At 43.2% G+C, this 23216-nt stretch overlaps 2 protein-coding genes across 2 annotated transcripts; both read right to left on the minus strand.

Moving 5' to 3' along the window:
* LOC119263557 (taste receptor type 2 member 42-like) lies at positions 1-975 on the minus strand. Its single transcript, XM_037538987.1, has one exon. The coding sequence runs from the start codon at positions 973-975 to the stop codon at positions 1-3; it is 975 nt and encodes a 324-aa protein (XP_037394884.1).
* Positions 976-8966: 7991 nt separating this feature from the next.
* On the minus strand, positions 8967-21165 carry LOC108412114. Its single transcript, XM_017684012.2, has 10 exons — positions 21085-21165; positions 19074-19138; positions 16964-17323; positions 16678-16881; positions 16257-16601; positions 13722-13931; positions 12045-12135; positions 11895-11937; positions 9919-10085; positions 8967-9303 (listed from the first exon to the last, which is right to left on the minus strand). Coding segments are annotated over exons 1-10 (1563 nt in total). The 5' UTR covers positions 21087-21165; the 3' UTR covers positions 8967-9227.
* Positions 21166-23216: the final 2051 nt, after the last annotated feature.

Genomic DNA, 23216 nt, shown 5'->3' on the forward strand with positions numbered 1-23216 from the left:
TCAAAGACTCTGGAGAAGCTTTCGCCAAGCATGAACTGCTCGCTGCCGGAACAGTGACTGACCAACCATCATGTTAACTGTTGTCCCAAAGGAGTATAAAGAGATGATGGTGCAGAGGATATTGCCATTCCAATCCACGTCCACATCAGAGTACTGTGTTATAATCTGAAAGATTATAAGCCCATCTGAGCAGAGGAAGTGAAGGAGCACCTGCATTGTGATGCCTGTGATGGTCATCTTTATCCGTCTCTGGAGACTAGGCGAGATGAGGCCGCTGTCCTCCATGTTCTTCATGTGTCTCCACAGGTAGAGAACAACTGCACAGCTGGATGACAACATCACACACAGACTGAGCAGGAAAATGCCCACCCTGATCCAGAAGCCCACCAATATTATCTCCTTTACCTGCAGGGCATTGAACAGTGCATTCATTGCATCATCTGAGGAATTATATGCTATGTATAAGTTAAATATTACAATTTCATAAGCAGCGCTGACAGCCATTCCAAACAAACAAAAAATGCTGCTTAAGATCAGAGCAGAGCGGATTAAGCCTCTCATGTTCCTCTTAAACCAGATAAAGACAGAATGCTGTAAAGGAACAATCTGGCAGAAGTAAAACACGTTCCTCCAGTAGCAGGAGGTAATGATGGTCATCACGGTGTACATCATAACACTCAAAGTCAAATTATGCAGAACATACGATGTGAACCAATTCGGGAAAATCTTATACAAGACAAAATCTGTCAAAACAATTAAAAAGCTGCAAGAATGGATAATAATGTTGCAGCCAATAAGCGATCCCAGTAAAACCTTGAGAGGGTCTTTCAGCTGCTCTGCTCCTTGCTGTGGAACCACCATGCAGTAGATGAAAAAGATGTTCAGAAGAACGCTGACCGCAGAGAAAGGCACGTTCACTGAAGCGAAGGCTTCAGCGCTCATTTCAACAGAGAAATATGAGTAGTTATACATCATGCTGGAGGTTTTATTCTTCTGAATCACAACCGATTGAAAGCATGTCATACACGCTGTCCTCAGACACCAAGTCCTTCCTCTTAGTTCAGCGCTCCCACTGACGTGTGATGGATGGCAATGTGTTCAAATTTTGTTTGCATTGTAAATACACACATATACACACACACACACACACACACACCATCTAATCCACTTATCCTTCTGCGTTACGGTGGAGTGCTGGAGCCTATCCCAGCTGTCACTGAGCAGAAGGCATATTGTTAATATTCAGATCAGTTTATAAAAATTACACCTCCTGTTGGAAGCCAGTATTTGCAATGCAAACTACTCGTACTGGTAATTCACATTGACGATTCTTAATCACTTTCCATGGTCTGGAATTTGAATAGACGGCCAAGCATGATGTGACACTTTCACATTTTCCTGGTTTGTTTAGGGAGCCCAGCACAGCGCAGTCTGTAGATGATCAATCCACTACACTAGCTCAGGGGGCACCCACCAGCTTTTGTAGTCAGTGGTCCACAACAAAGTATTCTATAGCAAACCGGCCAGCAAGTTAGACCCCCACACACAACACTCACCTCTGTGCTGGAAGGTCCTGTCATCTCACTGTCCTCCTGACCTCCTTCTGCTTCCTTAATACAACAGCACCTGTACTATCCTGCTCAGTTTTACGTCTGCATTATCATCTCTAATTTCTACACGTTGAAACCAGAAAAGTGCTGTATATCTTCTCACTTGCTCATCTTGACTCTGTGAATGAAATAAAATCTGAATTCAGAAAGTCACACATTTGAACTGATGCAACTGATGGATTGTAATATTGTTCAACTACCCACGTAGGTAAACCCCTGAATTCTACGTGAGAATAAATGAGGCGCCTGTTATAAATGCAATTTTAAAATGGCAAAAGACAAACTACACCACCACAGCAACGCCAAGGACAATTCAAATACAACAACATGCTCGATATTGATGTCAAACATATCTCTACAATTACTAATCCTACACTGTCTCACTGCTCAAGGCTGAGCACCAGTGTTAGCGAACATTAGATACTGTAGGACATTGTATATTCGCAGTGAACTGCCAAGCCAACACCAAAAATGAAAGTGTGGGCTATCTGCTAGCTAACATCAGTTAGCTAATATTAGATAAGAAGAATGTTAGCTTTATTAGTTAATTAGCTAAACTGTAACTTCAGGCAAAAGTTAGCAATTAGCTAATGTTAGCATTCATCCATAGATACCTGACACAACCTAATCTAGAATCTCTGAAGATGAGAAAGTGTGAAACTACTTACGTTAACATACTGTATCTTCAATCTCCACTGGCATGCCTAACAACAACACTGGAGCATGGACTGGGGAGAACCATGTTGGTGAACGAAGGTGCAAAATAAAGGGGTTCCTGTGGGGTCCTGGGGGCTCTGGGGCCTCCTGATACACGTCTTGGATGCCATGAATGTGTAAATCTAAGTTTTGGGGAGTTGTAATGCTCTCCATTTGGGTACATTAGACAAAGCTCAGTGTTTGGCCTGCTTTTCCCACAAAACAGTGAGTTTCTGTCTTAACTAACTAGAGCAGCAGCATTTCTCTGCCTCAGGGTGGCAATACTGCAGGTTGGTTTACCCAGTTGGTCCTAGCGACTGTAACTCCACCTGCAGGTTGGTTTACCCAGTTGGTCCTAGCGACTGTAACTCCACCTGCAGGTTGGTTTACCCAGTTGGTCCTAGTGACTGTAACTCCACCTGCAGGTTGGTTTACCCAGTTGGTCCTAGCGACTGTAACTCCACCTGTAGGTTGGTTTACCCAGTTGGTCCTAGCAACTGTAACTCCACCTGCAGGTTGGTTTACCCAGTTGGTCAAAAACTGTATTTGCTGAAAAACTTCATAATGTGCTGCAGCATATTTATGAATCTGAAAACTTGCCCAATTTCCCACAAGACTGGCAGAAAGAATTGTTATTCATTCCCCACACTGAAGATGAAAGAGATGTGTAAGATGTCAGTTAATGTGTGGAAGAGCGCATCACCGCACTAGAGAGGAGCATTTTCAGAAGAATTGTTAAAGCAATCAACCCCACAATGGGCAGTGAGTTAGGAGCCCAACTGGAAAAGCCAGTCGACATGGGACCCCCAAATACCAGGGAGTATTTCACACACTATGGTGAACTAAGGCTACCTGTTCTAGCTTCAGTGTATGAGTCAAGGGCAAACCTGTGATTATAAGTCAGCATACTCTCCAGAGTCAGGGAATGTTCTCTGTTTGCAATGTTGAGGGAGTGAGGGAAGCAGCTAAGTTGGTTCACACCCACATCTACACCTATATAGCCACTAGTGTACTAGGGTCAAATAACAGCCAGTGCAACACTGCAACACTGCTGTGTTGTGCTGGTGTGAGTGGATCAGATACAGCAGTGGCGCTGGAGTTTTTAAACACCTCAGTGTCGCTGCTGAACTAGGTGAAGGCTCAAGTAACTAGATGTGACCAGCTGAAACAGGAGCAGCTCAAGACTTACTTTTATCTCCACCGCTAAAGAGCCTCCATACTGGTTGTTTGATACACTGCATCTACCAAACTATTACACCTGTCTAGACTCTAGAAATTTCAGACCTAGTCTGGCCCAACATTGTTCTTTCACCGCTGCTTCCTCAGACCTCCAGAAGTGGGAAAGGTGTTGTCCTGATTCAAATTCAAGCACAGGTGCAAAGGCACGCCCTGTTTCCTGTGGATGGACAATGTTTATATCACCCCACTTCAGTGTAAACAGACTGCATGTTAGCCGATTACTGAGTACAACTCAAAAATATTCATGCATGAACAGCCACTTATGGACAAGTCCAGTATAAAAATGAATCAAAAGCAGAGATGCTCAAATATTTCACATTCCTTCTTTTAACTGAAAAACTCTTAATACTTATGAGATTTAATTCTGGTTGTTTACACATGACGTGTGTGGATAATGTTTGTTTTGTTCACGTCCTTAGGGCTGGATTTACACGATGAAGCTCAGAAATCTAGTTGCATGGTGTGAGTTTGCTGGTTACAGTTCAGAAACAAAGTTGCAGACAACTCATTCATTTTAAAGCATTATTCAGCCAAATTAGTAGCTTGAATGTTTCATGCACCATATTTTCTTCTTGATATAAAGTCATCTATGAGACCTAATTAACTATGTAATCATCTATAAGATGTAATTACCAGTTTTTCTTGATCTTTTTTCATATATTCTTCCAACTGTTATTGCCTTTATTTTTGTCTATATCTGTATACCTGTGTTTTATCTGTCTCTCTAGGGTTCTTCACTGCATATTTCTGTTTTTATCTGTTGTGTATGTTAAGGCTTTGAAAATTAATATTTAAGTAGTCGTTTTAGCCCATTTCTGTCCTAGAAGCTCAAAAAGTTCATTAAGAGGTGCATCTTTTCCTCTACATCTGCTTTAATGATCATTGTTTGGATCCCAAATGAATCTGAGATCTGTATGAAATTAGGACGATTCAGAGGACAAAAGGAATCTAGATGTGTAATAATAATAATAATAATAATAACATCAGTGGTACAAGCAGCCATTTAAACAGCAGTAAAGACACACTGTCTTGTTTGGGTTCTTGTTAAGTTCATTCAGCCCTGCTCTGCTGGATCCATTGTTGTTAATGAACTGTTCGCCGTTTCTACACCTTCACTATCACAGTCTGTTCTGTTGACAAAGCCTTTATTTTTTCTGTGTTTCTCAGGCGTCGCATCTTTTCACTCTGTTTAACTTTCCTTCTATGGGACACTGACCTTCAATCTTCTTCAGCCTTGCTTTCTGCTTCTATAATAACTAAACTAAAATCTGCTTTAAATTGCACTTGTCAGGTGTGATACCCGTCCTCGCCACCAGAGGTCAGCCTCACCCGAATACTGACATTCTCCCTCGTTGCACCCTGACCCCTCATCTGCAGCTCATTTCACCTGACTATTTAAGCACCTTCAGGACACTGACTCAGTGTGAAGTACTGCAGGTCTGTCTGCACACGGAGCTGTGGCTCCTCACTGTTTATGGTTTCTGTTCTCTTGGACTCTTCTGGATCTCCCTTTGCTGCTTTTGCTGGTTTGGATTTTTCTAGTGTTTTGACCTTCAGACTGTTTTTGGATTAAACGGGATTATGGATTCCAGTCAGCCTGGAGAGTCTTCCTCACAGCACTGTTTTTTTATTTAAAATGTGACCTTACAAACAACTAAATTAAAAACAAAACTGGGTGAGTGTAAATAATGTAAATAATGTAAAACTAATGTAAATAAATGACATTAAAAATAATCCAGTTTTCCAGTATGCTGTACTACCCCACTCTTCTGCTTGCTCAGTTTCAGTGGCCTCTTAGAAGAATCGCTTTAATGCCGTTACAATATCTTATACACCCATTCGGTTCACAAGTTAAAGCATCCATCCATCCATCCATCCATCCATTATCTTCCGCTTCTCCGGGGTTTGGGTCATGGGGGCAGCATCCTAAGCAATGAAGCCCAGACCTCCCTTTCCCCAGCCACTTCCACCAGCTCTCCAAGGGGGATTCCGAGGCGCTCCCAGGCCAGCTGGGCGATATAGTCGCGCCAGCGTGTCCTGGGTCTTCCCCGGGGTCTCCTCCCAGGTGGACTCGTCTGTGACTCCTCCCGAGGGAGGCGTCCAGGAGGCATCCTAACCAGATGCCCGAACCACCTCAGCTGGCTCCTCTCGATGTGAAGAAGCAGCGGATCTACTCCGAGTCCCTCCCGGATGACTGAACTTCTCACCCTATCTCTAAGGGAGAGTCCAGACACCCTGCGGAGGAAACTCATTTCGGCCGCTTGTATTCACGATCTTATTCTTTCGGTCATTACCCAAAGCTCATGACCATAGGTGAGGGTGGGAACGTAGATCGACCAGTAAATCGAGAGCCTTGCCTTATGGCTCAGCTCTTTCTTTACCACAACAGACCGGTAAAGAGCCCGCATCACTGCTGACCCAGCACCAATCCGCCTGTCAATCTCCCGCTCCCTTGTACCATCACTCGTGAACAAGACCCCGAGATACTTGAACTCCTCCACTTGAGGCAAGAGCTCATCCCCGACCCAGAGAGGGCTCTCCACCCTTTTCCGCCTGAGAACCATGGTCTCGGATTTAGAGGTACTGATTCTCATCCCAGCCGCTTCACACTCGGCTGCAAACCGATCCAGCGAAAGCTGAAGTTCGCGGCCTGATGTCCCCAATAGGACCACATCATCTGCAAACAGCAGCAATGTGACCCTGAGGTCACCAAACCGGACACCCTCCATCCCTTGACTGCGCCTAGAAATTCTATCCATAAAAATTATGGATAGAATCGGTGACAAAGGGCAGCCCTGACGAAGTCCAACTCTCACTGGGAACGAGTCTGACTTACTGCCAGCTATGCGAACCAAACTCCAGCTTTGTTTGTACAGGGCCTGAATGGCTCGTAGCAAAGAGCCATGTACCCCGTACTCCCGAAGCACCTCCCACAGAATACCCCGGGGAACACATTCGAATGTCTTCTCCAGATCCACAAAGCACATGTGGACTGGTTGGGCAAACTCCCATGAACCCTCCAGAATCCTGGAGAGGGTGAAGAGTTGGTCCAGTGTTCCACGACCAGGGCGGAACCCGCACTGTTCCTCCTGGATCCGAGGTTCGACTATAAGCCGGACTCTCTTCTCTAGTACCCCTGCATAGACCTTACCAGGGAGGCTGAGGAGTGTGATTCCCCTGTAGTTGGAACACACCCTCCGGTCCCCTTTTTTAAAAAGAGGCACCACCACCCCAGTCTGCCAATCCAGTGGCACCGCCCCCGATGTCCACGCAATGTTGAAAAGGCATGTCAGCCAAGACAGCCCCACAACATCCAGAGCCTTGAGGAACTCAGGGCGGATCTCATCCACCCCTGGAGCCTTGCCACCAAGGAGCTTCTTAACTACCTTAGCGACTTCGGCCTCAGTAATGGACAAGCCTATTCCCATGACCCCAGACTCAGCCTCCTCACTGGAGAACGTGTCGGTGGGATTGAGAAGGTCCTCAAAGTACTCCTTCCACCGCCCAATGACGTCTTCAGTCGAAGTCAGCAGCACACCATCTCCACTATATACAGTGCTAGTGGCACACTGCTTTCCCCTTCTGAGTCGCCTGACGGTTTGCCAGAATCTTTTCGGAGCCGACTTAAAGTCACTTTCCAAGGCCTCACCAAACTCCTCCCATACACGGGTTTTTGCCTTGGCGACAACTGAAGCCGCAGATCGCTTGGCCTGTCGATACCTGCCAGCTGCCTCTGGTGTCCCACAGGCCAACCATGCCCGGTAGGACTCCTTCTTCAGCTTGACGGCATCTCTCACCTGGGGTGTCCACCACCGGGTTCGAGGATTACCGCCCCGACAGGCACCAACTAACTTACGGCCACAGCTACAGTCAGCCGATTCAGCAATGGAGGAACGGAACATGGCCCATTCTGAGTCAATGTCCCCCACCTCCCCCGATATCTGGTCAAAGTTCTGACGGAGGTGTGAGTTGAAGATCAATCTGACAGGTTCTTCTGCTAGACGTTCCCAGCAAACCCTCACTATACGTTTGGGCTTGCCTGGTCTGACCGGCATCTTCCCCCACCACCTGATCCAACTCACCACCAGGTGGTGATCAGTTGACAGCTCAGCTCCTCTCTTTACCCGAGTGTCCAAAACACATGGCCACAAGTCTGATGACACGACTACAAAGTCAATCATTGAACTGCGGCCTAGGGTGTCCTGGTGCCATGTGCACTTATGGACATCCTTGTGTTCAAACATGGTGTTCGTGATGGACAAACTGTGGTTTGCGCAGAAGTCCAAAAACTGAACACCACTCGGGTTCAGATCAGAGAGGCCATTCCTCCCAATCACACCCCTCCAGGTCTCACTGTCATTGCCCACGTGAGCACGTGTCCCCCAGTAGGACAATAGAGTCTCCAGGAGGAGCACTTTCAAGCACCCTTCCCAAGGACTCTAAGAAGGCTGGGTACTCTGAACTGCTGTTCGGTGCATAAGCACAGACAACAGTCAGGACCCATTCCCCAACCCAAAGGCGTAGGGAAGCTACCCTCTCGTCCACCGGAGAAAACCCCAACATACAGGCACCGAGTCGAGGGGCTATGAGAAAGCCCACACCTGCCCGCCGCCTCTCACCATGGGCAACTCCAGAAAAGAATAAAGTCCAGCCCCTCTCAAGGAGATTGGACCCAGAGCCCAAGCTGTGTGTTGAGGTGAGCCCGACTATATCTAGCCGGTATCTCTCAACCTCGCGCACCAACTCAGGCTCCTTCCCCGCCAGTGAGGTAACGTTCCAAGTTCCAAAAGCCAGTTTCAGCAACCAAGGATCAGAACGCCAAGGCCCACGCCTTCGGACACTGCCCGATCCACAACACACCGAACCCCTACTACTGCCCCTCCCATTGGTGGTGGGTCGATGGGAGGGGGGACTCATGTAACTCCTTCGGGCTGGGCCCGGCCGGGCACCATGAGTAAATGCCCGGCCACCAGATGCTCGCTGGCGAGCCCCTCCCCCAGGCCTGGCTCCAGGGTGGGGCCCCGGTAACCCTGTTCCGGGCAGGGTACACAAGTCCCGTTTTTGTGTCTTCATAGGGGTTATTATGGATCACACTTTGTCTGGCCTGTCACCTAGGACCAGTTTGCCATGGGAGACCCTACCAGATGCTTTTGCTCCAGACAACATAGCTTCTAAGATCATTCAAGCACGCAAACCCCTCCACCACGATAAGGTGGTGATCCAAGGAGAGGCAAGTTAAAGCAATTCAAGTTAAATCTAAAAAATTAAACTTGTGCTGTTCTAACTCAACGAAGGATGCGTCAGCTTTCAGAGGTCTTTAGTCACAACTAGGCCAAATAAAACTGTACACTCAACATTTTTATAAAAAAAGACGCATACTACCAAATGAAAATGCTGTAAATACACTGCCTGTACAATAAAAATAAGAGCTTACTAGAAATACATTTTAGTAAATACTTACAATTAAGTACATTTTATTACAGAGAAACATAGTAGTAAACACTGTCAGAGTACTACTACAGTAAACGTCCCACATAGCAACCCAGTATGTTATAATAGACAGTCTAGATCTTTGTTCATCTGTTTGATTGGGATGCAGTGTTGATTGTTGTAGAACAGATCTAGAACCGGACGTTCTAATCTCTGCGTAGGTTCGGTACCTCCTCCAGGGTCAGAGTCCCCTTATTTTGGAAATTTGTGCTTCTGGATCTGGCGGTAGATCAGAGACGGGTCATCACCTGCTTCTGCGTCCAGAGGCCTGAGGAATGGGAGAAGAGGTTTAATCCACTTTCAGTAGGAAGAGCTGCTGAGAATCAACTAAAAGGTTATCTGTTGAATCAGTCAGTCGTCATAACCCAAGGTCTTCAGTTGTGCTCACTCAGTAACCGGTTTGCTGATGGTGGAGCAGATTGGAGCTGATGTTTCTGGAAGCCCTCATGTCTTTATGACCTTCTAGCTCGCCCTCTTAAATTTTCCCTGTTTAATCACAGTCGTTAATTCACGACGGGCGGGTTTCTTTTCTGTTTCTCTGTTTTCTTTACTGTGTATTGATTTAAAATCCTATCCCTGTCCCATTGCTTTGCTATCCAGTGAGATTTCTTCCTCTTGCTCTGAGGGATTTTTTTCTCGGTTTGCTCTTTTGGGGCTGAATTGAACTGAATTATAAGGCTGGTGTCCTGCACAGTTTGGTGATTTACCTGATCAGATACACCTGATTCACCTCACCTGTTAATCACCAGGTTTTGTGGGAGAGACTAAACAGAAAAGGCGTCACACTGTGCTGGACTCTGACCCTCCAGAACCAGAACTGAAGATCCCTGGAAGGAATTAAGGTTGTTAAGCCAGTTTAGATGTAATGAGAGAGTTTCCTCACTGGGTGGCAGCAGCGCATCTGCTGAAGCTCACAACAGCATACTGAACATCCTGACTCTGTGTGTTCTGAAGAGGAAGTGGGAATGTGCGGGATGGAGCCTCTTGTAGTGATTGAAAGGGTTTGAAATGAACGGTGGAGTAGTGGACATCATCCTGATCATCTACATCCTGAGAGAGAGAGAGAGATATAAATATATTTAAAAAGTGTGTGTGTGTGTGTGTGTGTGTGTGTGTGTGTGTGTGTGTGTGTGTGTGTATGTATATATATATATATATATATATATATATATATATATATATATATATATATATATATAAAGCCCCATGCAAAATGTAATTAAAAAACTAAATTCAACGATGTGCAAATCATTTAAACCCTGTATTTCATTGAAAATAATACAAAAACAACATTTTAAATGTTGAAACTGAGAAATTTCATTGTTTTTTGAAAAATATTTGCCCATGTTGAATTTGATGCCAACAATGTGTTTCAAAACGGTTGGGACGGGGGCTCAGAAACACATGAAAACCACTGTCTGTGAACACAGTTCATCACTGCATCCACAAACGCTGTTAAACTCTAAAACACAAAGAAGAACCCAAATATAAACAGGATCCAGAAACGCTGCCACTTTCTCTGGGCCTGAGCTCATTTAAAATGGACTGAGGGGAAGTGGAAAAGTGTCCGGCGGTCCGACGGATCAACATTTAAAAGTCTTTAGTAAATAATGGACGCTGTGTCCTCCGGGCTAAAGACCCCTCAGCTTGTTATCAGTGCTCAGTTCTAAAGCCAGTATTCATGATGGTTTAGGGGGCATTAGTGCACATGGCCTGGGTGATCTGCTCATCTGTGAAGGCTCCATTAAAGCTGAATGATATAAACATGTTTTATCAACATCTGCTGCCGTCCAGACGACGTCTTTTTCAGGGAAGGCCTTGATTATTTCAGCAGGACGACGTCAAACCACATTCTGCATGTATTACAGCAGCACTGCTCTGTATTAAAGGAGTCCAGGTGCTAAACTGACCTGCCTGCAAAACTACCGCAATTAATTTCCTCAGTTCCCAAACGCTTACAGAGCGCTGTTAAAGAAGAGGTGATGAAACATAGCAGTAAACAGGCCCCCGTCCCAACTTTTTTGGAACATGTTATTGGCATCAAATTCAAAATGGGTAAATACAGTATTTAAAAAAAACAATATATATAAAAAACTAAAATTTCTCAGTTTCAACATTTGATACGTTGTCTTTGTAGTGTTTTCCTTTAAAATATGGTTTATATGATTTGCATATAATTGCATTCTATTTTTATTTACATTCTGCACAGCATCCCAACTTTTTTGGTTATAGGGTTGTGTGTATATATATATGTATGTATTCCAGTGGTCCAATTTATCACAATATTTTCACTGTATTTTCGATGTAAAGAGCAGCTGCTCTGTTCAAATAATGTAGAAAAGTATAAATCAACAGCAGTGGACATACTTTGGGTTTTTATTTTGGACAGCAACAATTTTCTAGTTACATTCATTATTTTCATACGGCCATAAACTTTTATTACACCCTTATATTACCTAAGAGTAGCTCAGCCAGTTTGCACTGATGTCCTTGTAGTTACTGAACAATAAGCCTTTGTATGTAATATGGCTGGGATTTTAAGTGGTCCACCTTAACACTGACCAAGTGTTCTGATGAAATGAGTCTACACTTTTATTAATATGATCCAGCTGCCTAATTGGTTGCCATCCTTCACAGATGTGCACATGTATTTCTTTGACATGTGACGAGACGTTCTGTGGGTAAAAGCAGCCTTGTTTGATTTAGTGTTGCTGTTATTGTAACAGAGCAGGTCTAATATACACACAGTGTGCTGTAGCAGATACATGTTATTAATGATGGGTTGGGGTAAAAACACTGGAGAGGAATGAAATGAATGGAAATAAACTAGACACAGTCCCTCCTCTCAGATATGCTCACCTGTGGACGCCTGTGGTTTATACCTGAGCTGAACTTTCTGCTCCTGAGAAATAAACAATATGAAACCTTTTTTCATTTTATTAACAGTCACGTTCAAAATCTGATTATTTATAATTAATATTATTAGTAGTATATTCCTAATATCCAAACCGTATTAACATCCATGCTGTGAGTATTACAGCCAGAAGTACCGGCACTCCCACAGTGATGAGCTTCATCACAGCGTTCTTCTTAGGACCTTCTGAAAGAATCAATAAACCATGTGATTAACTACAGCAGGTTAAAGTAAATGTGATTTCTACAACAAAACAAATAGACTATACATGAAAAATGTAATTACATCCCATAAAAACCTGCGTTTTTCCATGTAAGAATATATTAATTATTTCAGGAACACTGGAAGTGAAAAGTCACACGCTAAAATAAAATAATGCTCTGTCACAGTGTTAGCCTGCTGGCTAAGCTACTGTTACCTTAGTGAACATGCCACAGATCTAAATACCACAGAACAGGTTTAAACTTCAGCTTTCTGCACCTCCAACACCACTGAGGGACTCAGACCCAAGACCCAACCCCACCTCACTCACTCAGAATCGAGGCAGTGTTATCTAAACTTGTGTCAGAGATGCTTTGGTTCTCCAAGCTAATGCTAAACTGCCCATTTCTCCTAGTTAGCAGCACCATTTAACATTTAGCTCTTGTTGTTGGATTGATGGCTTTAGATTTACTGTATAGTAGATTGAAAACTGTGCACTGTTTTACTGTGCAGATATTTAGTGACTGTAAGTGAACAGAACTATAGATAGATAGATAGATAGATAGATAGATAGATAGATAGATAGATAGATTGATCCCGAAGGAAATTTAGCAGCCAGTGTCACGATTGGCCCCTCCCAGTCCTGTCCGTGTGCTCCTTTGTTTTGGTTTAAGTTCTGCCCCCTGTTTGGTTACTCCACCCCTGATTGTTTGATTCTGGTTCCCTGATTGGTGTGAAGGCTGTCCCTGATTGGTGTGAAGACTGTCCCTGATTGGTGTGAAGACTGTCCCTGATTGGTGTGAAGGCTGTCCCTGATTGGTGTGAAGACTGTCCCTGATTGGTGTGAAGACTGTCCCTGATTGGTGTGAAGGCTGTCCCTGATTGGTGTGAAGGCTGTCCCTGATTGGTGTGAAGACTGTCCCTGATTGGTGTGAAGACTGTCCCTGATTGGTGTGAAGGCTGTCCCTGATTGGTGTGAAGACTGTCCCTGATTGGTGTGAAGACTGTCCCTGATTGGTGTGAAGGCTGTCCCTGATTGGTGTGAAGGCTGTCCCTGATTGGTGTGAAGACTGTCCCTGATTGGTGTGAAGACTGTCCCTGATTGGTGTGAAGGCTGTCCCTGATTGGTGTGAAGACTGTCCCTGATTGCTGTGAAGGCTGTCCCTGATTGGTGTGAAGGCTGTCCCTGATAAACTAGACGTCTGCCACGGTGGTCACCATCTTTAGAACTTTTTTCACAGCACTGTGAGTTTTTCTAGGTAAGTTATACAGCAAGGTTCATAAATATTTGGAAGTTGTTACTTTAGCTGTCTACCACAACACATTGGCCTTGAAATTATGTAATGCTAGTCAGCTTTCAGTTCAGGGTCTTTACATCCAAATTGGGTGAACGGTGTAGAAATTCTAAAATTTATGGACCTGACAGAAACACATTGCTTTATAAATGATAAAGGAAAGCTGAAAATGTTCATATTGAATTTCGGGAATGTGGAATGGTATTTCTCATGAATGACAATAGTGTAGGCTACATTTTATTCTGATATAAAACAGAATCTAGGCAGAACTGTTACCTCCTAAAGCACACGAGTACTGGAGAATATCAGTATAGCTTGCTGACTCCAAGTAGAGCTGGTTGTATCTGGTGGGTTTATTAGTTACAGGCTGTCCATCCTTGTACCAGATGTAAGTGGGGTTGTTGGGCAGAGTGCAGGAGGAGATACAGGTCAATGTTACTGCCTGTCCTTCTGGTGGAGTGGTGGGACTCACCAACACCTGAAGATCTCAACATGCAAAGAGACATGAATTTTTATTTTTTTTCATATCCTAATATATACAGCTGTCACAGAGATAATGGACTTGAGTGGGTGGAAACACAAGTGAAACCTTATGACAAAAAAAAAACTAGAAAACAAGACAACTGAGCAAAGAAAGGAATGGTTAATACTGAACCATGCAAAGCAAAGAAACCCAAACTCTAACAATGGAAACACAAATGAGAATGTAGCAAACAGAAGGCTTAGGGTTAGCACAAAGCACATTCATATTAAATGTCAGAAGGCTGTCCCTGATTGGTGTGAAGACTGTCCCTGATTGGTGTGAAGGCTGTCCCTGATTGGTGTGAAGACTGTCCCTGATTGGTGTGAAGACTGTCCCTGATTGGTGTGAAGGCTGTCCCTGATTGGTGTGAAGGCTGTCCCTGATTGGTGTGAAGACTGTCCCTGATTGGTGTGAAGACTGTCCCTGATAAACTAGAAGGCTGTCCCTGATTGGTCAGAAGGATGTCCTTGACTGGTCAGAAGCCTGTCCCTAAAAAATCAGAAGGCTGTTCCTGAATGGGTGGAAAGTTGTCCCTGATTAGTCAGAAGCCAGTTCAAGATTGGTCAGATTTTGTTCCTAAGACAACAAAAACATGGGTTAAAAATTCACAGACTAACTAGACACAAGTGGCACCACTAACTGGGAAGGCAAGCCTACAACCCCAATTCCAAAGAAGTTGGGACATGGTGTAAAACATAAATAAATACAGAAGACGATGATTTGCAAATCCTTTTCAATCTATATTCAATTGAATTCACTACAAAGACGAGATATTTAATGTTCAAACAGATAAACTTTATTGTTTTTTGCAAATATTCACTCATTTTGAATTTGATGCCTGCAACACGTTCCAGAGAAGTTGGGACAGGGGCGTGTTTACCACTGTGTTACATCACCTTTCCTTTAACACTCAATAAGTGTTTGGGAACTGAGGACACTGATTGTTGGAGCTTTGTAGGTGGAATTCTTTCCCATTCCTGCTTGATGTACAGCTTCAGCTGCTCAGCAGTCCGGGGTCTCTGCTGTCGTATTTTGTGCTTCATAATGCGCCACACATTTTCAATGGGAGACGGTCTGGACTGCAGGCAGGCCAGTCTAGTACCTGCACTCTTTTACTACGAAGCCACGCTGTTGTAACACGTGCAGAATGTGGCTCGGCATCGTCTTGCTGAAATAAGCAGGACGTCCCTGAAAAAGACGCTGCTTGGATGGCAGCAGATGTTGCTCCAAAACCTGCATGTACCTTTCAGCATTAATGGGGCCTTCACAGATGTGCAGGTTACCCCTGCCATGGGCACCAACACCCCCCCACACCATCAGAGATGCTGGCTTTTGAACTTTGCGCTGAGAACAATCCGGACAGTCCTTTTCCTCTTTGACCCGGAGGACACGACGTCCATGATTTCCAGAAACAGTGTGAAATGTGGACGCGTCAGACCACAGGACACTTTTCCACTTTGCGTCAGTCCATCTCAGATGAGCTCGGCCCAGAGAAGCCGGCGGCGTTTCTGGGTGGTGTTGATATGTGGCTTCGCTTTGCATGGCAGAGTTTTAACTTGCACTTGTAGACGGAGCGACGAACTGAGTTCACTGACAGTGGTTTTCCGAAGTGTTCCTGAGCCCATGTGGGAATATCCGTTACAGAATGATGTGGGTTTTTAATGCAGTGCCGCCTGAGGGGTCGAAGGTCACGGGCATTCAGTGCTGGTTTAACCGGTTAAACTGTTGGACTATCTGCTCACGCAGTTGTTCACTAAGTGGTGAACCTCGCCTGTCCTCGCTTGTGAACGACTGAGCCTTTCAGGGATGCTCCCTTTATACCCAATCATGACACTCACCTGTTTCCAATTAACCTATTCACCTATGGAATGTTCCAAACAGGTGTTTTTACAGCATTCCTCAACTTTCCCAGTCTTTTGTTGCCACTGTCCCAACTTCTTTGGAACGTGTTGCAGGCATTAAATTAAAAATGAGTGAATATTTGCAAAAAACAATAAAGTTTATCTGTTTGAACATTAAATATCTTGTCTTTGTAGTGGATTCAATTGAATATAGATTGAAAAGGATTTGGAAATCATCGTATTCAGTTTTTATTTATGTTTTACACAATGTCCCAACTTCACTGGAATTGGGGTTGTAGAACAGAGGCAAAGCAGGATAGGTTGGAGGTAGAGCTGGAAAATGAGACAGGGTACAAAACAATAGAAGGCATGACATGGCTGGAGAAACCCTAACAACAGCAGACCTGGAAAAAATGAACATGAACACAGCTGGGTATGGACCGGTACCTGTAACCTGCAGAATAACTCCAGGTTTACCAGAGAATCTCCCTCTTGCAGAGTCAGTTTTGAATCTAAAGAAATATTCTCTAGAGTCAGTCTTTCTCACATCTCTCATTCTCAGAGTGCAGTTTCTCTTTTTATCCCCAAGAAACTCTACTCGACCAGCAAACTGCTGTTCCTCACTCAGATCTGTCGGCTCCACTTTAGGCACGAAGTAAAACCAGAACATTTCAGTAACTGTCTGATCACTGGGATATGAGTAAGTGCAGGGAAAGTCCACTGATGACCCCTCCAAAGCACAGACTCTTCTGTCTGAGTAGGACACACTCCAGCAGTTCTCATCAAAAACACCTGTAGAAGCAAAACATTACTACTTTCTGATTTGTTTGGTTCATAAATGATTATTTATTACAGCTTTTATACTCACACACTGTATTGGAATGGATTTTATTGGGGCTGCTAACAGAGCAGGAGTAGCTTGCAGGATTGATGGGTGAAACCAAAAGGTCCTGATATCTAAACTGTTTCTGCTGTCCATTTTTGTACCAAAGAGGTTTAGACGTTAAAATGCAGGACGTGTTACAGTTCAGTGTCCAGGCCATCTGTTTTTTGGTCATTCTCACCTGTAGATCTGAGTGGAAATAAAATAGTAAATATTACAGCAAATATCTTGAAGCTTCTCAACAGTTTTAATATGAAGTTTCAAGGTTTACCTGAAACTGTTAGAGTAACTGCTGTTGAGCTGGAATATTTCTGTCCTGTTTCTGTGATGATCATGAGGTGATATTCTCCCGAGTCTCTCTCTCTCAGGTCTGTTATTCTAAGAGTTGAGCGGGAGTTTGTGGACTGAGTATAGTTCACTCGTCCTGCGTAGTCTGGGTCTAAAGCTAAATCCTCTGGATCTTCCTCGTTCCTCCATTTAGCTTTTTGTTTGGGGCTGAACCAGAAGCTGGTCTGAGGTCTGATGGTGGTGTTTGAGTGAGAGCACTGCAGGTCCACTGTTGATTCCCGCAGAGCACAGATAGTCTGCGGACTGCAGGTCACTCTCAGAGTCTCACCCAAAGAACCTGAAACTGACACAGTGTGAACCACACACAGAGTGCGTTAGTCCTACAAATCAAAACATCTCACAACCTTGCAATTCTGTTTCATCACGAGTTGTTTCTACTGTGGACAGCAAAACCCCTGAGTAACTGTAGCTCTTCATGTTGATGAAACTAGTGTAGTGAAGAACAATATCAATCCAATCTGGTTTATAAAAGGGCTCTAATCTGCTTGTGATGATCAACTTCTCAGGTTTCAGATAATCAGTAGGACATTACCAAGCTGTGAATGAACATCTTTAGATGTTAGATGAGTTTAAAACAAACAGAGCTTAAGAAGAGACTAACCTGACTATCAAAGCTGTAGATCATCATGAATTCAGTTCTAATAAAATTAATACCCAGAATTGATCATATTTCAAAAGGTCAAAACGTTAAGGCAGACAACGTGACCTGAAACAGGTTTGAAATTTGATATTTACAGTTTTAAATATTCAATAACATTTTTAAATTATTTAATAACTTCTTCTCGACGTAATTATTGAATGTCGAATCAAACATCTATGAAAGACATCGTGCTGAGTAGTTTGTAATGTTTATTTCCACGTTGTACGAGTTGTTATTATCTGTAAATTGTTTGGTATGCACACTGGCCATCAGTACTTTACAAAGCACTGTGTGTAAAATCACATTTCATTGCAACTGAACCAGCTACTCAGGTTCACTGTTCCCTGGAGATTTGGATTTAGACTAGTTCGCTGTAGATTTAGACTTTTTGTTGTATTTAAAAGCAGAACTGCATACGTTTGAGGATCTGGAGCCCTCAGTTCTGATAACTGATAGTGGGGGTTACATGACTGATGATTTTTACTACACTGTTAGAAATAAAGGCGCAATGCAGGTACGTGATTCGTTCATCAAGGTACAAACAGTGTAAACCTTCCCTCAAAGGTACAGCAGTGGTTTTAAGGTCCAATTGTGTACCTTAAATAAGTTTTTCCCAGTGGAAAAGTATATATTTATATCTTTTTATAAACTAATATTTTAAAAAAGAACCATTTAATATACGTTTCAGCTACGTTCCCTGACTAAAGGGACTGAGATGGAGCCCTGAGGGTACTGCCCCGGTGACAGTGTCATACCTTTAGTCGACTACACTCTCAGAACAAGTCATTTAGAAAAGTTGTCAACTTAAAAAATCAAGATGTCACTACAAATATTTCATAAGTAGCTGGACACTAGAGCTAGATCTGCACTGCTGAAGATTTTGCCTGTTATGGGTGAGAAGAGCACAGACTGATGTAAACTGCATGATGAAATCCCAGCAGCTCTCAGAATCTCTCGTCTCATTGATGTCTGCGCTGCTGCGCACCAGTTTAATCAGTTCGATACGAAACCAGTGATTGTTTATGAAGTTAAATGCTGCTGTTAGCAATCAGTCGTCCTCTCTGAGTACCTGTGAGCCTTTCAGAGAGAAATACAGTCACTATATGTCCCTGCTGTCTGATCCACTCAGACCAGCGCAACACACACTAATACACCACCACCACATCAGCGCAGCTGCAGTGCTGAGAATGACCCACCATCTAAATAGTACCTGCTCTGTGGGGGTCCTGGAAGGGCCTGACCACTGAAGAGCAGGGTAACAGAGTATGGAGAGAAACAGGTGGACTGCAGTCTGTAACTGTCTCTTTGTGGTCATCCATCAATCAGGTTCTCCTCTTCCCTCAAACCTCATCACTACACACATTAGAACTTAACAAAATCAGAACAGTCCTACCTGGAATATTCAGCAGGACGGTCAGTAAAAGGGTTCCACGTTTGAAGAATATGGATCCACCTGACCTGCAAACAGAGACAGAACACGTCGAGTCCTTTCTCCAGTTTTAATGAGTAACACCTTACATACGTTATAAACGTAGACACACGTAAATGCTGGTGTGCCCAACATTCACAATTCTTCTTTACGTTTTTATGATGTCTTCAGACGCAGGACTGCGTTACATATTCAAATACAAAGGAACTCTGGGGAGTTTGAATGGGTCTGATGCAGCTGATATAATTTTATTATGTAATTTTTATTATGTATCTGCTCTGTACTTATTCTTAGAGCAACAGGTGGAGCAGACCGGTTTAAAGGAGGGAGGATTGCAGCGGGAGCACTGTTTGGGTCAAGTAGGAGAACCCCTTTGCAAAATTTTGTTGGCCGATGAAAAATCTGTAGAATTGAGGAGCCTGTGGAGTTTAGACCTTCTGTACAGTGTGGTAATACCTGCCCAGAGGAACATATTAGTTGCTCAGATGTTCCTCTTTGATGGCTCAGGAGATTTAATGCTCATAAGTTCTGTATGAGAACTAAAAATTACACTCAGATTAGTCAAGTGAAAAGATCCTGAATCGATACCATACTGTGGCGTTGGTGCAGAAGACTGGGAGGAAAGTGCTTGAACAGCAGATTGAGAGGGGAACTGAACTCACGAGGAAAACTAGGGGGAAGGTCACCACCAGCCGAAGTCCACACGAAGATGGTTACGCACAAAAGCACAACCAAGCCGTAACACATATAACGACTAACAGACAACAGTATTAACAACAAAAAAATTTTTTTTTTTTTTTTTTTTGGAGCCGTGAACTCTAAACATTTCAATGTTCATATCAAGGCGAGCTAAATATTGTACAACAAAAAGAGTTTAAAGCTAAACAAATGTAAAATGTATCTGAAGAAATTATTTCTTCCCTAATTCTGGATGTTAATGTGTTATTAAATGTTACATAACATTTAAGCTTTTATCTATGAAAGCTGGTAAAAATACCTCTAAAACACTAAAATCTTTAAAAATGTATGTTTGAAATAATACTAAATAAGAATTAATTGACTAAAATGTGACTAGAACTGGTCAAAAGACTAAAACTGCACCAAAACCTGCGGCCAAACTTAGCACTGAGTGCAGCATCAGACAAACAGGAGAAACGCCAGATCAGTCGCTAATGAGGACGAGTTATTCGTGAGACTTTATTGAGATGTTTACTGAAACTCCAGAGGAAACACTGAGATTTCTCAGGAGAAACATCTGAGCAGAAGAAGAGACGTCAGTTAAAGATCTCCTTCGTCTTCCAGTCTGATCTCAGCAGAAACTACAGAGCAGTTTATTCTGCTTCATCATTAGGGCAGAATTTGGAAAAAGCCATAAAAACATTGAAGAAGCTGTAGAATTTGGTAACATTATAATAAAGGAAAACATAATTATGTAATAAGGGTGTCATATGTGGACTTGTAGGCAAACACCAAGGCATGCATGTTCCTCTAGTTTTATCTTCTCACTGAAATCAAACCGAACCCTCCGTTTGTGAGGAAACGTGGTTGTGAGCGGTTTTGCTGCTGGCTGATGTTCCTCAACGTCCATTCTGGTGGCCAGTTTAACGACTGCATATGAAATCAACCAACTCTGAGCTTTAATCTGAGGGACAGTCCAACAAATCACTGAGTCGATTCTTCAGAAGACAGTGTGAGATTCAGACCAGAGCCATCTACCTGCTGGAGCCGAGGACACTGAGACTTGCACTGAGGCAGAAGGAGGACTTCACAGTTCCTCATGGTAAATCTGCTCAAAGTGGGGTTTCTTCACTGTTTTGATATTGAGAATTGAAATCTGCACTAAATGTGTCTCTGAGTTCAGGTCAGCTTCTGCATTCAGCTGCTGACCGTTATTATTCTTCAGCGTTTTGAAGTAATAAATCATGCACAGAGCGAAACTCATGAAGAAATTATTAATTCATGAAAATGTACTTACATTCTGCTGAAAAGCGTCTGAGACGGTTCTGGTTTACTGGAAGTGAGATGAGGAGAGCATGTGAGCTCAGTCACACTCAGAGTGTGCAGTCATTTCTGGAGTCCAGCTTCAGCTTCCTTCCTTTTTTCTGAGTTCAGAGCTGAAGCACATTTCATCATTTCATCATTCATTTACTGATGTACTTCATCCCTTTTTACTGCAGGACCTACAGATTTATTCAACACAGTAAACGACAGATGGAAGCTGTTAAACCAAATTCCTGCTGAAACAGGATCGATTTCAACTGTAGGTTGAATGTCCTTTTTCAGGCATGATATTGGAGTAAATCATTTCACACCAAACCGCTCTGAATCTCTCTGTTTACACCTCACACACAGAATTATGGGAGAATTTTGGAAAAATCTGTGGAATTCCCTTTAAAACACTTTTCTCTTATCCATTCCTTAATCCATAATTATATGGATCCATAATTCTTATCCATGTGTTAAGTCCAGTGCCACCACCTGACCACAATATTTCACACTGAAATGTCATTGGGTGACACAAAATACAAACATCTGCAATTAAAAGGCCAGTATTAAATATAAACAATCACAGGAATGAAAACAAAATTTCAAAACAAACAAATACAAAAAAGTACTGACTGGGCCCAAGCTCGTCTGAAATTGTCACGATTGGCTCCTCCCACTCCTCCATGTGCTTTGTGTTTTGGTCTTGTATGTGCGTCTGTTTACGTGTCCATGTGCTCCTTTGGTTCCCTCCCGGTTCTGCCCCCTTGTTTTTTTGACTCCGCCCCTGATTTGTTCCAACTGTTTTCTGTGTCTTGTGTCTTGTGAACAATCGTTAACCCTGTTGTTTTTAAGCCCTGTGTTTTCCCCTGTGTGTTTGCTGGTCTTTGTTGGATGTATGTATTGGATGTGTTGTTTGGGATGTTTGTTTGTGATGTTGTTTGGGATGTTTGTTTTGTTTGCAGTATTTGGATTTCTGTATTCTGTGTTTTTCTTGTTATGTCTTTCCCTCCATTTCTCCGTATTGGCTCGTTAAACCTGGACTGTATCGACCACGACCCTGGATTTGCCCTTAATAAAAGTCGCTTATCTCCGCATATGCATCCACCTCCAAGCTCTGCGTTACAGAAATGAACTGATGAAACATATATTGTGGTCAGACGAGTGAAACTTTTAGATTGTTTATGGAAATAATGGGCCAAAAGAAGAAAAGCACCATCCAGACTGTTACCAGTGTAAAGTTCTAAATCCAGTGTCTGTCATGGTGTGTGTGTGTGTGTGTGTGTGTGTGTGTGTGTCAGGGGGGGTATTAGTGGGTAACCTGTACATCTGTGAAAGCACCGTGAACACTGAACACATTCTGGAGCAACACATGCTGCCTTTTAGACTCCGTCTTTTTCCGGGACGCCCATATTTATTTCAACACGATACCAAGAAATATTCTGCTCACGTTACAGTAGCACAGCTGTGTAATCAGAGACTGCAGCCACTAGACTGACCTGCCTGCAGTCCAGAACTGCCTCCCTTTTAAAGTTAAAGTTTTAAAGTTAAGTTCAGAAGATGACAGTGGAGGCGCTGTGCGGTTGCACAGATGAACACTTGTATAGAAGAAGAATGGTGAAAGCTTTAAACTGGATCAGTTTGTGTCTTCAGCCCTTCAGTGATTAGTAAGCACTGTTAAATGAAAGGTGCTGTAACGCAATGGAAATCCGCTCCAGTACCTTTTTGGCACAGGTCACAGACATCAAAATTAAAATGAGACCATATTTACAAAAACAGTGACATTCATAATATAAAACATCAAAAATTGTGTTTTTGTACTCTTTTCAATGCAAAACAGATCAAACAGGATTTGCTGATCACTGCTTTCTGTTTCATCAGCAGTTTATAACCTGGCTCAGATTTTTGGGACTGGGTTTGTATAACGGATAAAAAATAAAGTAAATAAAGGAAAATATGAGGAAAATGTGAAATAGAAGGACATCCTGGTGTAAAACTGTGTCAATCCTCAGAAAACAGTGTCAGATCCTCTGCGTGGAGCTGTAATTCCTGTGCGGCCCAGCAGGGAGCAGCAGTGTAGCTCGTTTTTATACCTATAGTTTTAAAATGGAGAGGACGTCACCT

Source organism: Pygocentrus nattereri, chromosome 6, assembly GCF_015220715.1.
Source record: "Pygocentrus nattereri isolate fPygNat1 chromosome 6, fPygNat1.pri, whole genome shotgun sequence".
Classification (NCBI taxonomy): domain Eukaryota; kingdom Metazoa; phylum Chordata; class Actinopteri; order Characiformes; family Serrasalmidae; genus Pygocentrus; species Pygocentrus nattereri.